Genomic DNA, 14957 nt, shown 5'->3' with positions numbered 1-14957 from the left:
CAGTCTGTGATAGACTGTGCGCAGGCTCCTATTCTGAGGCCTTTTCCTGAGCAGTTATAACCATTGCAGAATTAATTTTAGATGATCACCCCTAAGTCACGTTCTGCTACAGTCCTTTGTAGGATTTTACCATTAAAGGTGTACATCTTGCATGGATTTTGGCTGCCCAGGTGCATGACTTTACATTTTTCGGTATTGAAACTGAGTTGCCAGGTCCTGGACCAGTGCTCCAGTAGGAGTAGGTCGTGCACCATACTGTCGGGCATTGAGTTTCCGTCCGGCCCTGTGCTTTGGTCTGACGTGTTCCTGCTTACTACATTGCATAGTTTGGCGTCATCGGCGAATAGCGCTATTTTACCTTGAAGTCCCTTAGCCAAGTCTCTTATGAAGATGTTGAATAGGATCGGGCCCAAGACCGAGCCCTGCGGCACTCCACTGATCACCTCTGTCTTTTCGGAGGGGGTGCCGTTCACCACCACCCTCTGAAGCCTACCTCCAAGCCAGTCCCTAACCCATGCTGTCAACGTGTCTCCTAATCCTATAGAGTTCATCTTGTTCAACAACCTGCGGTGTGGTACGCTATCGAATGCTTTGCTGAAGTCCAAGTATACGATGTCTAGGGACTCCCCAACATCCAGCTTCCCTGTCACCCAGTCAAAGAAGCTGATTAGGTTAGATTGGCAGGACCTCCCCTTAGTAAATCCATGTTGACGCGTATCTCGTAGATTCTCCTCGTCCATGATCGTATCCAATTGGCGTTTGATTAGACCAGCAACTCCTTGTTAGAGTTCTCCACTTCCACGCCTCGAGGATTCAGCGGCTTCCATAGCCTCGTCCAAGTCTCCCTGTTCTTTTGATGCCTTTTTTCCAGCCGAAGCTTCATCTTTGACCCAGGCTGCCTCGACGACCTCGAGTCCTTCTCGAGGCAAGGCTTTACCGGATCAGCTATCTTTCTCCTCTTTTCTTCGTCAGTTGGCTGTGGACTTGGACCTTCAATTGGATGCTGTTTCCAAATACTCTAAGGAGTATCTCGAAGTTATGCATCTTCCTCAACCTCCAGCAGAGTCACTTAAGCTTCCTATTCACAAGCTTTTGTCTCAGACTTTTACCTGATGCCTGGAGACTTCTTATGTAATTCCAGCTGTTCCAGGCAAATTGGACTCCAGATATAAAACTCTTCATTGTAAAGGATTTGAGAATTCACAGTTATTCACCAATCCCTACTTGTGGAGTCTTCCTTGAAAAGATCCCATCCTTCCAAGGTTTATGCTACAGTTCCTCCTGGAAGAGAAGGGAAAACTATGGACAAGTTTGGACGTCGCATATATCAAAATGCTATGATGTCCTCTAAAGTCATCAATTATAATTTCCATTTTGTCACTTATTTTGAGTTCCTAATTGCTCTTTTGCCTAAATTTCTTACTTATTTAGACACTCAAAAGCACTTTGAATTTCAGGAAGTCATCGCTTCTCTATCACAACTCAGATTACATCTCCTTCAGTCATCCTAAGATGCCTTTGAGTTGTCTGCCCAGATGACTGCTTGTTCTGTAGCTATGCGTTGTCTTGCCTGGCTTAGTACCATTGACATGGATCCTAATCTTCAGGACCGCTTGGCTAGTATTCCTTATGCAGGCAATGACCTCTTTTTTGAATCTATTGAGGCAGCCACCAAGAAATTGTCTGAACATTGTGACCAGCCAGGTATTCTCCCTGCCAAGGTCCCAGTTAGGGCAGGGGGAAAAGTGAAAATGAAAACCAGGAAGGGAAATTCCAAGGTCCCTCCGGTTCCTCAGTCAGACAATATCTCCTTGGACCACCAGAGGGAGCCTGAGTTGACTGAGGAGGAATTAGGTGATCTTTACCCAAGTCGCCACCAGGGGAGCCCAAGAGGCCCCTGGAACACTGCTGACTCAGACAGAGTAGGGCGTGCACCTAAGGTATTTAAACCAGCAGTGGAGAGCAGACAGGCAGGCCGGTTAGGGAGAAGGTTTAGGCCTTGTCTCCCTGAGGTACTCCCTGGGCCAAGCAGGTGCACTAACCCTACACCGATGGAAGTGGAGGAGTCGGGACCAGCTGAGGAGCTGTCTTTGTTGGAGGCTGAACTGTCCATGGAATGCCAAGAGAGTTTTCCTGAAGGGGATACCAATTTTCCTGAGGCCATGCAGGTTGACTGGGCCTCAAGCTGCAAGCAGTGAGTTGTTGGTTTTGTTTTCTTAAAGTAACTGTTTGCTTGCTTGTTTTTTTGTTGATATTTTGACAAAGCTAAGAGTGTCATTTTGGGGAGAGGTTTTGCTAACACCCAGGGAGGGAATTTTGGCAGCAATTTGTTGTGCTTTTTGCCTTGCAAAACCTGTGACACTCTCCTGTACCTGGCAGGGATATTTTAGGCTGCCAGAAGCTTTCACTTTGAGCACTATAGTTGGAGCACAAGTGCCCTGAACTGTACATAATTTTTGTGAAACGGCTTGCTTGAGAGCAGGCAGTGCTAGCTCTGAGGAGAGCTGGACCTCAGGTGTAGCTGGGACTAAAATTAATCCTGACAAAGTTTTAGACTTTATTTTTGGTGCTGTTTATTTTCCTTATTCCTTTTGCTTTACTGCTGTTTGGGAATTCTGACCAGTTTACAAGCTGTAATAATGAACTACTTCCCTCATGAAGGAATGAGTAAAGTTGAATCATTTACCAATGAACTTTGATTGTGGGATCTTTGATTTTTGATTCCTGCCTAAGAACAGTTCAGTCCTGCAGGGTGACTCCATTTCGGGTCACACGCTGGTGTGCTATTCTGGTGTAACCACTGGGAGTGCTATAGAGCCCTGGTCTCAGCTACAGTGGGCTACAACATGAAAAATCCTTTGCTTCTATTGTCAGACCTAAGCCAAAGTCAACTCCTGCCAAGCCTACACGCCCTCCTCCTATTTACCAGAGGCGTTTTGCTCCGAGGATGGCTCCTTACACTCGCCCTCCTCCTAAGAAACAGCAGCCTCAGAAGCAACAAAAATCTCAACCTTCTGCTGCACTTAAGGCTACCCAGCCTTTTTGACTGTTTAAAACAGAGCATAACCTCCACCGTTCTGTCTCTGACTTCTCTTCCCCCTATAGGAGGTCGTCTCCATCATTTTTACCACCGATGGACGACAATTACATCCGACCTCTGGGTGCTGCCCATCATAAGGGAAGGATACTGTCTTCATTTCACTCAGGTTCCTCCGGAACTTCCTCCAAGAGAGTATCCTTCCAGTCCATCCCAGATCGCCCTTCTTCAGGAAGCTCAAGCTCTGCTTCGTCTCCATGCCATCGAACCAGTTCCTTTGGAACAGCAGAACAGGGGGTTTTACTCACGTTACTTCCTTGTTCCGAAGAAGACGGGCGATCTGCGGCCCATTCTCGATCTCAGGCTTCTCAACAAATTTTTAGTCAAAGAAAAATTTCGAATGTTGTCCCTGGCATCCCTTTATCCCCTTCTAGATCAGAACGACTGGTTATGCTCTCTGGATCTCAAGGAGGCCTACACTCACATTCCTATTCATCTGGCCTCCCATCAATACCTCAGATTTCGGGTGGGGAATCTGTATTATCAGTACAAAGTGCTGCCCTTTGGCCTCGCTTCCTCCCACAGAGTGTTCACCAAGTGCCTAGTAGTGGTAGCAGCAGCTCTAAGGAACTATGGTCTTCAGGTATTTCCCTACCTAGATGACTGGCTCATCAAAGATTCAACTTTTCAGGGGGTTATTGTAGCGACCCAACGGATTACATGGTTCCTACAAAGTTTGGGATTCAAAATCAACTTTCCCAAATCCCACCTTCAACCCTCTCAAAATCTGCAATTCATCGGAGCTGTTCTGGACACTATACAACTCAGAGCATTCCTTCCACAACAACGTCTGGAAGCTCTACTTCAACTCTCTCATACAGTGTCTTCCTGCTCTTCCATCTCAGCAAGACACATGATGGTACTCGTAGGTCACATGGCCTCCACAGTATACGTGACTCCTTTTGCCAGACTTCACCTCAGAATTCCTTAGTGGACCCTGGCTTTTCAATGGATGCAAGTTTGTGACCCTCTTTCTCAACACATCACAGTCACTCCATTAAAGCAGTCTCTCCGTTGGTGGATGCTCTCTCCAATCTCTCCAGAGGTTTAGTTTATCAAATGCCCCCCCATCAGAAGGTCCTCATGACAGATTCTTCGACCTACGCTTGGGGCGCTCATCTCAAAGGTCTCCGTAGTCAAGGCCACTGGACCCGTATGGATCGTCAATGTCACATAAATCTGTTGGAACTCAGAGCGATTTTCAAGGCTCGCAATGCTTTTCAACATCTTCTTCACGACCAGATAGTCCTCATTCGGACAGACAACCAAGTCACCATGTACTATGTCAACAAACAGAGAGGGACGGGATCTGCCTCCCTTTGTCAAGAAGCTCTGAAGGTTTGGGACTGGGCATTCCGCCACACCTTTCTCAAAGCTGTCTACATCCAAGGGGCGAAAAATTGCTTGGCGGACAACTTGAGTTGTCTTCTGCAACCTCATGAATGGACTCTCCATTCCTTGCCTCTTCATCACATTTTTTCACAGTGGAGAACGCCTCAGATAGACCTCTTTGCAGCTCCCCACAACAACAAACTGCCTCAGTTCTGCTCCAGGGTATACTCTCCTCATCGCCTCGAGGCAGATTCTTTTCTTCTGGAATGGACGAATCACTTCCTCTATGCATTCCCTCCATTTCCTCTCATTCTGAAGACTCTTGTCAAGTTGAAGAACGATCGTGCCACCATGATTCTGATTGCTCGTCGGTGGCTGAGACAACCTTGGTACTCTCTTCTACTTCAACTCAGCAGCAGAGAGCCATACCTTCTACCAGTTTTTCCTTCTCTGCTTACACAGAGTCAGGGATCTCTGCTTCATCCCAACCTGCAGTCTCTACACCTGACAGCTTGGTACCTCTCAACATAACTCCTCTTCAGTTTTCTCAATCTGTAAGAGACATTTTAGAGGCTTCTAGGAAGCCTACCACTAGACAATGCTATCACCAAAAATGGACTAGATTTTCTACGTGATGTTTTTCTCATGATAAGGGGCCTCAACATTCCTCCTTATCTTGTGTTTTGGATTATCTTTTGCACTTATCCACTTCTGGTCTCAAGTCTACATCGATAAGAGTCCATCTCGGTGCAATTGCTGCTTTCCATCAGCCTATTGAAGGGGAACCCCTCTCTGCTCATCTGGTGGTTTCCAGATTCATGAAAGGACTTTTCAATGTCAGACCTCCTCTCAAACCGCCTCTGGTGGTTTGGTACCTCAGTATTGTTCTTGCTCAATTGATGAAGCCTCCATTTAAACCAATAGATATGGCTCATCTGAAGTATCTCACTTGGAAAGTGGTGTTTCTCATTGCCCTCACCTCTGCTCAAAGAGTCAGTGAGCTGCAAGCTTTAGTTGCTGATCCACCTTTCACTATCTTCCATCATGACAAGGTGGTCCTCCGTAGTCATCCTAAATTCCTCCCTAAGGTGGTATCAGAATTTCATCTTAACCAATCCATTGTTCTTCCAGTGTTTGTTCCAAAGCCTCATTCTCATCCTGGAGAATCAGCTCTTCATATTCTGGACTGTAAACGTGCTTTGGCCTTTTATTTGGAATGCACCAAATCACACAGAACTGCTCCTCAACTTGTTGTCTCTTTCGATCCGAACAAGTTGAAACATCCCGTCTCTAATCGTACCATCTCCAACTGGATGGCTGCTTGTATCTCATTCTGCTATTCCCAGGCTGAATTACCCCTACACAGTAGAGTCACAGCCCATAAAGTCAGAGCAATGGCAGCTTCAGTAGCTTTCCTCAGATCTACACCTATTGAGGAAATTTACAAGGTTGCTACTTGGTCCTCGGTTCATACTTTCACTTCTCATTATTGTCTGGATGTTTTCTCCAGACGAGATGGCCAGACAGTGTTACAAAATGTATTCTCCTAAATTGACAACACTCCCACCATCCCATTCTGGTTAGCTTGGAGGTCACCCATGTGTGAGAATAGGCTGCCTACTTGTCCTGGGATAAAGCACAGTTACTTACCGTAACAGATGTTATCCAGGGCCAGCAGGCAGCTTTTTTCACAACCTACCCACCTCCCCCAGTTGGCTTCTCTGCTAGCTATCTGAACTGAGGAGATGTGCCCTATGCTGGGCAGGAAGGCATTCGCGCATGTGCGGTGCGGTCGACTCGAAACTTCTAGTTTCTACAAGCAAGTCTGCTTGTGAGCTTCTGCATCCGGGCTCCATCGAGGACATCACCCGTATGTGAGAATAGCTGCCTGCTGACCCTGGATAACACCTGTTACCGTAAGTAACTGTGCTGTATGTGCTGTGCACTGCAAATACAACAGCTGTGCCCATTAAAATAAAATCAGGCTCTGCTCTCCCTGTTTGCTGGTTCAGGCAGGGAGAGCAGGGGGCTGATATTTTTTTTGTTTGTTTTTGGCAAGCAGGCAGAAGGAGCTGTGCTTGTGATTTTTCTTCTAAACATCTCCTCCCTCCTTTACCGATGATTTTCCACACATATAGTATGAATATAATTTGCATGCTATCGTGCTGAGAATCGCCAGTAAAACAAAATTTGCTCCCACCATGGTATTTAAAAAAATTTTTTTTTACTGTGGTGTCAGAGAATCTGGCACTTAGTATTTACCATTCTCATATAGGGGTAAGCCCATCTCTGTACAGCCTCTAGTTGTTTGATTTTACGAGAGGTTTGCTGTTGACAAAACCACCAGTCAGACCTCCTCCTATGTCATGGGATTTCAATGTCATCTCACCTTTTGAGCCGCTTAACACTTGTCACCTGTAGTATTTGACCTGGAATGTTGTGCTTTTGGTACCCTTACTTCAGCTTGCAGAGTCAGTGAGCTTTAGGCCTTAGTAGCTGATGCACCTTACATTGCTTCTCCTCAGAAAAAAACAGTTACATTATCTATAAGAAATGTTCTTTGAGAGTTACAGGACTTAAATCTTCACAACCCTCCTGCTTCCCCAAGAAGCTGTATGCCTTTAGCTTGTAATGGACTGAGGAGGTCCTGTGCTTCAGTGGCAGGTGGGAATAGGCATGCATGTGTGGTGAGACTACTCAAATGCTTCTGGAAAAAAAATTGCTGGGGTACTGTTTCCCAATCTGTGCTTTCATCAGTGATGTCACCCAGATAATGAGGTTCTGAGTCCTACTGACCTCAAAGCACCTATTACAGGTAAGTAATAAGAATATGAAGCCAGATTAAATGTATGCTAGGTAACAGCAAAACATAAATGTGCAATAATTATCAGTATCCATTGCAAATTATTTCCTACTTTCCATCTGGGTACACCTCAGTGTTATAACTTAAGTAACTTATCTATGCTTTGTAATTTACAACTGTTAACTGAGTGAATTATAGCATATTCATTTAAATTTAAAAAAGCATGTTTAGCAAACCTGGAGCCACAGCTTGTTCATGAAAGCCTGGTATAAACAAATTAAATGGAAGTAAATTCCTTTTCAGACATTTTACACTGTATTTAACTGCGAGCGTGGAGCATTTTTCTGAGAACCTTCGTGCACTGGTGGTGGATGGTGATGGCAAGGAGGAAGAGTTTCACGTGCAGTGGTCAGACTTCTTCACAGGACATGTTGTTGGTTAGTACTTCTTAGGGTGCTCTTTATATTGAGTCTTTTTTTTTTTTGACTATGTGGTAACATAGTACATGACGGTAGATAAAGATCAGAATGGCCCATTCAGCTGTCCTGGCAGGTGGTTAGAATTATATTGATTTAATTTTTTTTCAGAGAATATGCTTCTAGATTAGACCCATCCGGTGTCTAGATGACATGCTTGTGTTCCTTATGGACTTCATGCCTAATTTATTTATTTTTAAAAATTTATATACCGCATAAAAACTATGCAGTTTACTAAATTACATACATACATATTTAAAACTGCTACCCTCATTCTTTTTGCTCTGGCTTGTGTAATATTGTTTTTTCCCCCCCCCCATTTTAAATGACCTGAACCAGGTGCCATAATTATTTCCTTATTTAGTTTTTTGCTAATGGCTTCATGTGTTCTCACAAGTCACAGGTAAACTTTGTAAGTTTATGCCTAAGGTGGATATTCTGGATATCAAATGAATGAGAAAGGAAGCGTGCAGCCAGTGTGTTAATCAATTGGACAGATTCATAGTATTTTTAGGGGTGTTTCACTTTTTGGATTACAAACACGTAATCAGTGGAATGGAGTAAGCCACTAGAGCCATGGCCCTACCAATATTTTGCCCATTACAAATTAGCTAGAGAGCTTGGGGGCAAGACTGGAGATTGGTTTATTTGGTCTTACCGATCAAAAAGGTGTTCTGGTCATACTGATCAACAAGGTCATAGCTGCGGGTAGGCCTTGGTGGTCACAGGTCCATTTTTGGCTCAGACGCACCTAGTAGAGACTCCTCTCCTCCACCAGTAGTGCAGCATAAGCACCTCCTTCTCTTCGAACCACCCTCTCTCTGCGGTGTACCTCGGAGGTGCCACTGGCAACTGCAGTGATTCATAATTGCTGTCTGTTCCAACTTGGCAGGCTTCCCTCTACCACATCCCACTAATAAGGAAACTGGAAATGTCAGCCAAGGTGGGATGCCGGAGAGGGAAACCTGTGGGGCCGGCGCAAGCAGCAAATATGGATAGCTGTGGCTGCTGGCTGTGGCTGAGGTAAACCAAAGGAGGGAGATTCAGAGAGAGAGAGTTGCTGACCCAAGAGTAGGGGTAAGTGGGAAGAAATTCAGATATATTGGGATCAGGAGGGGGAAGGGAGAGGAGAGAGAGAGGGTTGTTGGATGTGGGAGGGCAGAAGAGGGGATGGGATGGGATGGAAAGGAAAGTGAAAAAAGAAAAAACAACCCTCTTCCGCCCCCCTCCTCCCAAAAAAATATATCCTATGTGTTTGAGGGGGTGGGGTGGAAAGGGTAGATGCTGAACTTATAGGGGGGAGGGAGTTTTAAAGGGCCTGTCAAAATTAACTGTAGACCTACACAAAATAACAGGTTTAGCTACGCCATCGCTGCACAAGCTTCTGTATTAGAATTTTTTAATTAGAAAAGTACACAGTAGAATAAGAATATTATTATTAGTTTTTTGAGAAAGGGAGTGCCTGGTAGTTGTGATGCAAAATACAGACCAGACACAAAAAAATCCATTATACCTTTAAGAACATAAGAATTGCCGCTGCTGGGTCAGACCAGCGGTCCATCGTGCCCAGCAACAAGCTCACATGTTGGCCCTTAGGCCAAAGACCAGTGCCCTTTCATGTCACGGTTCAGAAAATGATTGATCTCAGGATGAAAATGTAGTTCTTGAAGAACTTAGTGTTTGCTGGGATGTGGTTGGGGCATGTTTGTAGGACAGAGCCTTCATTTAATGCATTATGCTGTGTTTTCTTTGTATGTGTTTTAAGGTGAGCACAGTTCTAAAGTATTTGCACACTTGGGTGATGGAGATTTCACTGTAAAGATCAAAACAGATGATGAAGAATATAATATAGAGGTAATGTTTGCTTTACATTTCTTTTTAATACTTTAAGACCATTCTTAAGAAAATAAAAAAATATATTCTTTGTTATCTGGCTGCACTGTTCTGATTAGGTGGGTGTTATTCCCTTCTACTAGCAGATGGAGGTGGCGAAAAACAATCTTGTTCAGTGAATTCACCAATATATCTTGCTGGTGCTCGGTGGAAAACACCAGTATTTTTTGTACCTCTTTATGATTTGGTGCAGCTTTCCTTCTGGTCAGTGGCCACTTCTGTGGTTGCACCATTGGGTCAAGGATGCAGCTTCTAAGAAGTTCCTCTGTCAGCTACCCTTTGAGTATGCTTGCTCTTTGTGGAGGACCTGGAGAAGTTAATGAAGACAAAACAAATTGGAACTTAAACTTGCTCAACTCTGGTCTGAATGATGTATACGTACTGAGACAAGGGTAGCAAAACAAGATATACTGATATCGCTCAAAACAGGAACCTATGGATTTCAAACACCCAGACACTTAAACTTGCAGATGCCTTATGGGGTATGAATATCATCACAAATTCACAGAGGACCCATATCAGGCTAATTGATTAATAAATGCTGACCAAATCTCAATAACTAGACTATGGAACATAAGAATTGCTGCTGCTGGGTCAGACCAGTGGTCCATCCTGCCCAGCAGTCTGCTCACACGGCAGCCCTCAGGTGAAAGACCAGTGCTCTAAATGAGTCCAGCCTCACCTGCATACATTCCAGTTTAGCAGGAACTTGTCCAACTTTGTCTTGAAACCCTGGAGGGTATTTTCCCCTATAACAGACTCCGGAAGAGCGTTCCAGTTTTCCACCACTCTGGGTGAAGAAGAATTTCCTTATGTTTGTATGGAATCTATCCCCTTTCAACTTTAGAGAGTGCCCTCTCGTTCTCCCTACCTTGGAGAGGGTGAACAGTCTGTCTTTATCTACTAAGCACTTAACTTCACCCAACGGAAGCTCAGCTGTTTCACTGTTTTCAGCTTCCTCAGGGGTTCACAAGCTTTTGTAGTCCAAGTTCAGTATTTCAAACGCCTGTGCCTTACAACTGTCTGCCAACATTTTCCCATCTTCCGACGTTATAGGCTTAATATAATAAGTAAGAGACTGACTATAATGGTAGTAAATACCAGTGGGGAGAGAGCAAATAACTCCTAAAAAACGCTCAGAAAAGTGAAACTCTGAAGGGGAGGTGGATACCTTCCCTTGGGACAAGAGTTTACCGTCCAGTTATTGCATTTGCTTTGTAGAACATCACTTTCTGACCACTGGTAAAAATGTAATTTGTTTGAATAAATTTTGCTAAGTCGACAAAAATTGTTCAAAGTTGTTATGCACAAAAAACTCTTGCTCGTTGGAAAAGTAATACCATACACTTATCTGTACAAACTTTAAGGTTTGTGGTTGTAAGGGCTCTTGGGGGTCTCAACGCGGCCCCGTTTTGAATATTCTGCTTCAGGAGACCCAATACTACACACTTTTAAACCTCTGTTGTAAACATATCTTTCCAAGAGATAATCGTTTATCAACTTCAGAGATTCCAAACGACCGTCGTGGCCAATCCAGGTCACTAGTACCTGACCAAAACCCAAATCTACACAACATTCTACATTTTTCTTTATAGCCCCAGCACTATGGAACTGTCTACCTGTAATTATCAGGTAACTTTTATTTATTTATTTAAAACATTTTATCCTGCATGTCCAGAATCTGTGGGTTACAAAATAACATTCATAGATAGAATTAGACAAACAAGACATTCTGTAAATTTCTTAATACAGTCATTCGTCCGTAATTCATAGAAATAAAATGATAAAAACAATTCTCCTTCACTAAACCTGGAAAATAGGCATTCAAACATTTGTGAAAAGATAAAAAGGAAGAGATTACATTACATTACATTACTGATTTCTATTCCGCTTGTGCCTTGCGGTTCTAAGCGGATTACAAATAAGAAGATATCTGGACATTACCCAGAGAATTATATAACAGTGATTCATGTACATTCCAAGATACAGTTGATCCCATGGAATTACATAGAAAAGATTCGAGTACTTACAGGGTACAGTGAAGATTAACAGTATTTTCGGGTAACAGAAGAAGATTACCTAACATTGAAGGGAGAAGTTTATTGGATACATGTGGTAGAAGCTTATTTAGGAATCTGGATATTTTTGGGTAGTTATAGTTCGAGGGATTGACTTATGTATTATTCACGGGGGAGAGATCTGACAAACAGTATCTTGGAAGAGTGTTTCGTAATTGAGAACCCCCTGCTAAAAATACTAGAACGATTGGTTGCCTTAACTATCGATCATATAGAATCTAACCTTATTTAAGCACAACATATCTTCTCAGTAGCCCTTTCACAGTACATGTCATGTCTCTGGAAGGACGATCTTACCAACACCTCAAAATATTTAGAGCCCTGTTTAACAAGTTTTTCCTTAAGAATAAAGAGGATATCTTCTGTGAACACCCAATTAGCTGTTTCTAGCAAAGAAAAAAGGACTACAGAGATAGTACATTTATTGCCAAATCTCAGTAGCTATTTCCAACAGAACAGATTGTTATTTTTACACCAAGTGTCTGAATGTCCTAATCGCAGAATGACTTTAGATTTTAATCAGTACATTTTTTAAACTGTAGATTGTCAGTGTTATGATGAATTGTTACAAATCAATTATTCCAGCATGCTCTTAGCAACAGCTTGCAAGGGATATAGGGGTTGTTTTTTTTCCTTTTTTGGAGTAGAAGCAATTTATGGGGAGGGGGAGGGGGTAGTAAAACTGCAGGGCAATAGCTTTTAAGAATGGTGCAGTTACAAGAGGTGTTTTTTGGGGGGAGCTGAGTTAGGGGATGGGATAGTTTTGGGTGTGAGAAAGTTTTCAAGGATAAAGAAAAATCCAAACCTTGGTCCAACCCCTGCGACGTTCCACAAGGGTCCCCACTGTCCCCTACTCTCTTCAACCTATATACGGCCTCTCTTGGTGTTTACCTGAACAAACAAGGCCTATCCTCTTATAGCTATGCTGATGACATCACCATCCTCATTCCTTTTGACCAACCAATGCTCTTAATGTCAGACACACTGCACAGAACTCTAGCTACAGTTACGACTTGGATGGAAGACCACAAACTGAAACTCAACCCAGACAAAACTAAATTCATCCTCCTAGAAAATAATAAAATCCCAACCATAACCAACTTAGAAATCAACTCTATCAACTACCCTTTGCAAACCACCCTAAAACTTCTAGGTATGACTATTGACAGAGGCTGCACCATGCAACCACAAATTAACAAAACAATACAGAAATCTTTCGCAGTTATGAGAAACCTTAGACAAGTCCGAAAAAACACAATTTCAGCTCCTAGTACAATCTCTAATCCTAAGTATCCTAGACTATTGCAACATCCTCTACCTCTCCTGCCCTGCAATAATGATTAAACAACTACAGACAATTCAGAATACAGCTCTGAGACTCATCTATTCATTGAAAAAACATGATCACATTACTGAGGCATTCATCAATTCTCATTGGCTTCCAATCCAGGAAAGAATACAATTTAAATTCTACTGTATACTATTTAAAACTATAAATGGAGACAGCCCAACCTACCTAAACGACCGCCTCATCCAAACCACCTCTACCAGGCATAGAAAAACACACACCCCATTCACTTACCCCCCCAATCAAAGAAGTAAAACGGAAAAAACTATACAACGGACTACTGACCACTCAGGCAGCGAAGATAGACAATCAAGTCTCCAACCTATTGACAACAACCCCAGACTACAAGATGTTCAGAAAGGAAATAAAAACTATACTCTTCAAGAAATCCCTTAATAAAGCTTAATACCATGATAAAGCATAGCCCCCCCTCTTACCATCCCCTCCCTAACCCCAGATCCTACTTTTCCTTCTCTTGGAAACCTTCTCTGATCTAACGTTGTAACCCTTCTTCCATAACTCTTTTTGTAATCCGCTTTGAACCGAAAGGTAATGGCGGAATAGAAATCTGTAATGTAATGTAATGTAAAGTAGTTTAGGGGATTGGAGCAGTTGGGGGTGCATTTTTTTAGGACAGAGCAGTTATAGGTGGTAGTTTTTTTATGATTGAGTCAATTTGTGTGTGGGGGTGGTGATAGGGTAGTTGTGGGAGTAGTGTTAAGGAGGTGGTACAGAGAAGCAGCAGTTGCAGGTGGTTAGGTTTTGGGGGTGGGACAGGTTTTGGTTTTTTTTAGTAGGGGCAGATTGGGTGGTTGTGAGTGTAGAGAACAGGGAAAGGCATTTGAAAGAGCAGGGCCTAACTGTTGTTTCACTGTATTTAGCAAGTTTCTTTGCTAAAACAGCTGCAACTCTTCCCATATAAATGCATTGGGCCATCTTTTAGTGGGTGTTTATTTTTCTGTAACCTTCAAATCTAATCTGGCTCTTTTTTGAATTTGATGCTTCTTTTTACTGTTCCCCTCACCACTCCCCATGTCAAGTTTCATACAATTTCATTCCTTTTTTGGAGAGTTATTTTGTCTATAGATAAACAGAGGGGCAGACAGACAAATATTAACACCTTTGTGTAACTTTCCAACTTTTCTACTAAATTAGAAAGAACAGTGAGTCTACAAGCTGTTTGCTCATTACTACCACTTAACACAGGCATTACTCGTGCCTTTCTCAAACTGCACTGGAAAAACACTGAAGTTCATGAGCAACCTTTGCCACATGGTAAGCAACTCACTTCAGCATTGTCTCACCCATGCCACACCATAGGAAGACCCCTTAAACACTTTCACCCAGGCCTCACTGTAACTGGCCTCCTCTTGCAATTTAGCACTGAGGTTAATATACAAATGGACCTCTGTAGTGCAAGTCTGCAGAAAAAATAATAAAAAATGAAGCAAAATGTTTTGTGTCAAATTTGATGTAAGGAGGGTCTCAAAGTCCCTCCTTGAGGGCTGCAATCCAGTCGGGTTTTCAGGATTTCCCCAATGAATATGCATGAGATCTATGTGCATGCACTGCTTTCAATGCATATTCATTGGAGAAATCCTGAAAACCCGACTGGATTGCGGCCCTCAAGGAGGGACTTTGAGATTCCAGTCCTAGACCATAAGGTTATTTCTCTTCACCCTCATGGGCTGCAGAAGAAATCCACTCCAGCTTTTTCATTCCGCCTCTAGTGCACTTCACAGACTAGCTTAGCACCTCCCATCAGTCTTTCTCTTCTGCATGTGGTTGCAAGGTGTTTCGGTTCTGCTCTCTCACATTTATTATTTTTAGTTCGATGTAGTTTCGTCTTCTTTCGCGGTACTTTCGCATTTCAGGAAATTTGAAGATCTGCTTGCTTGAGAATTCAGACTTTGGTCTGTAGCTGACAGGC

The 14957-nt window shown here is 43.1% G+C and overlaps 1 protein-coding gene across 2 annotated transcripts in view; it reads left to right on the top strand.

The window, feature by feature from the left end:
* The window catches only part of ADAM17 (ADAM metallopeptidase domain 17), a 170617-nt gene that overhangs the window by 28088 nt on the left and 127572 nt on the right, over nt 1–14957 (top strand). The window contains exons 3-4 of one of the 2 annotated variants that reach the window (XM_033936709.1): nt 7536–7669; nt 9474–9562. In XM_033936709.1, the coding sequence (XP_033792600.1) occupies nt 7536–7669; nt 9474–9562 (223 nt within the window). Of the gene's footprint in view, nt 1–7535; nt 7670–9473; nt 9563–14957 lie in introns of those variants that run through there. The other variant, XM_033936710.1, reaches the window with a different exon arrangement.

This window comes from Geotrypetes seraphini, chromosome 3, assembly GCF_902459505.1.
Source record: "Geotrypetes seraphini chromosome 3, aGeoSer1.1, whole genome shotgun sequence".
NCBI classification, from domain to species: domain Eukaryota; kingdom Metazoa; phylum Chordata; class Amphibia; order Gymnophiona; family Dermophiidae; genus Geotrypetes; species Geotrypetes seraphini.
This window is presented reverse-complemented; position numbering and strand designations above follow the sequence as displayed.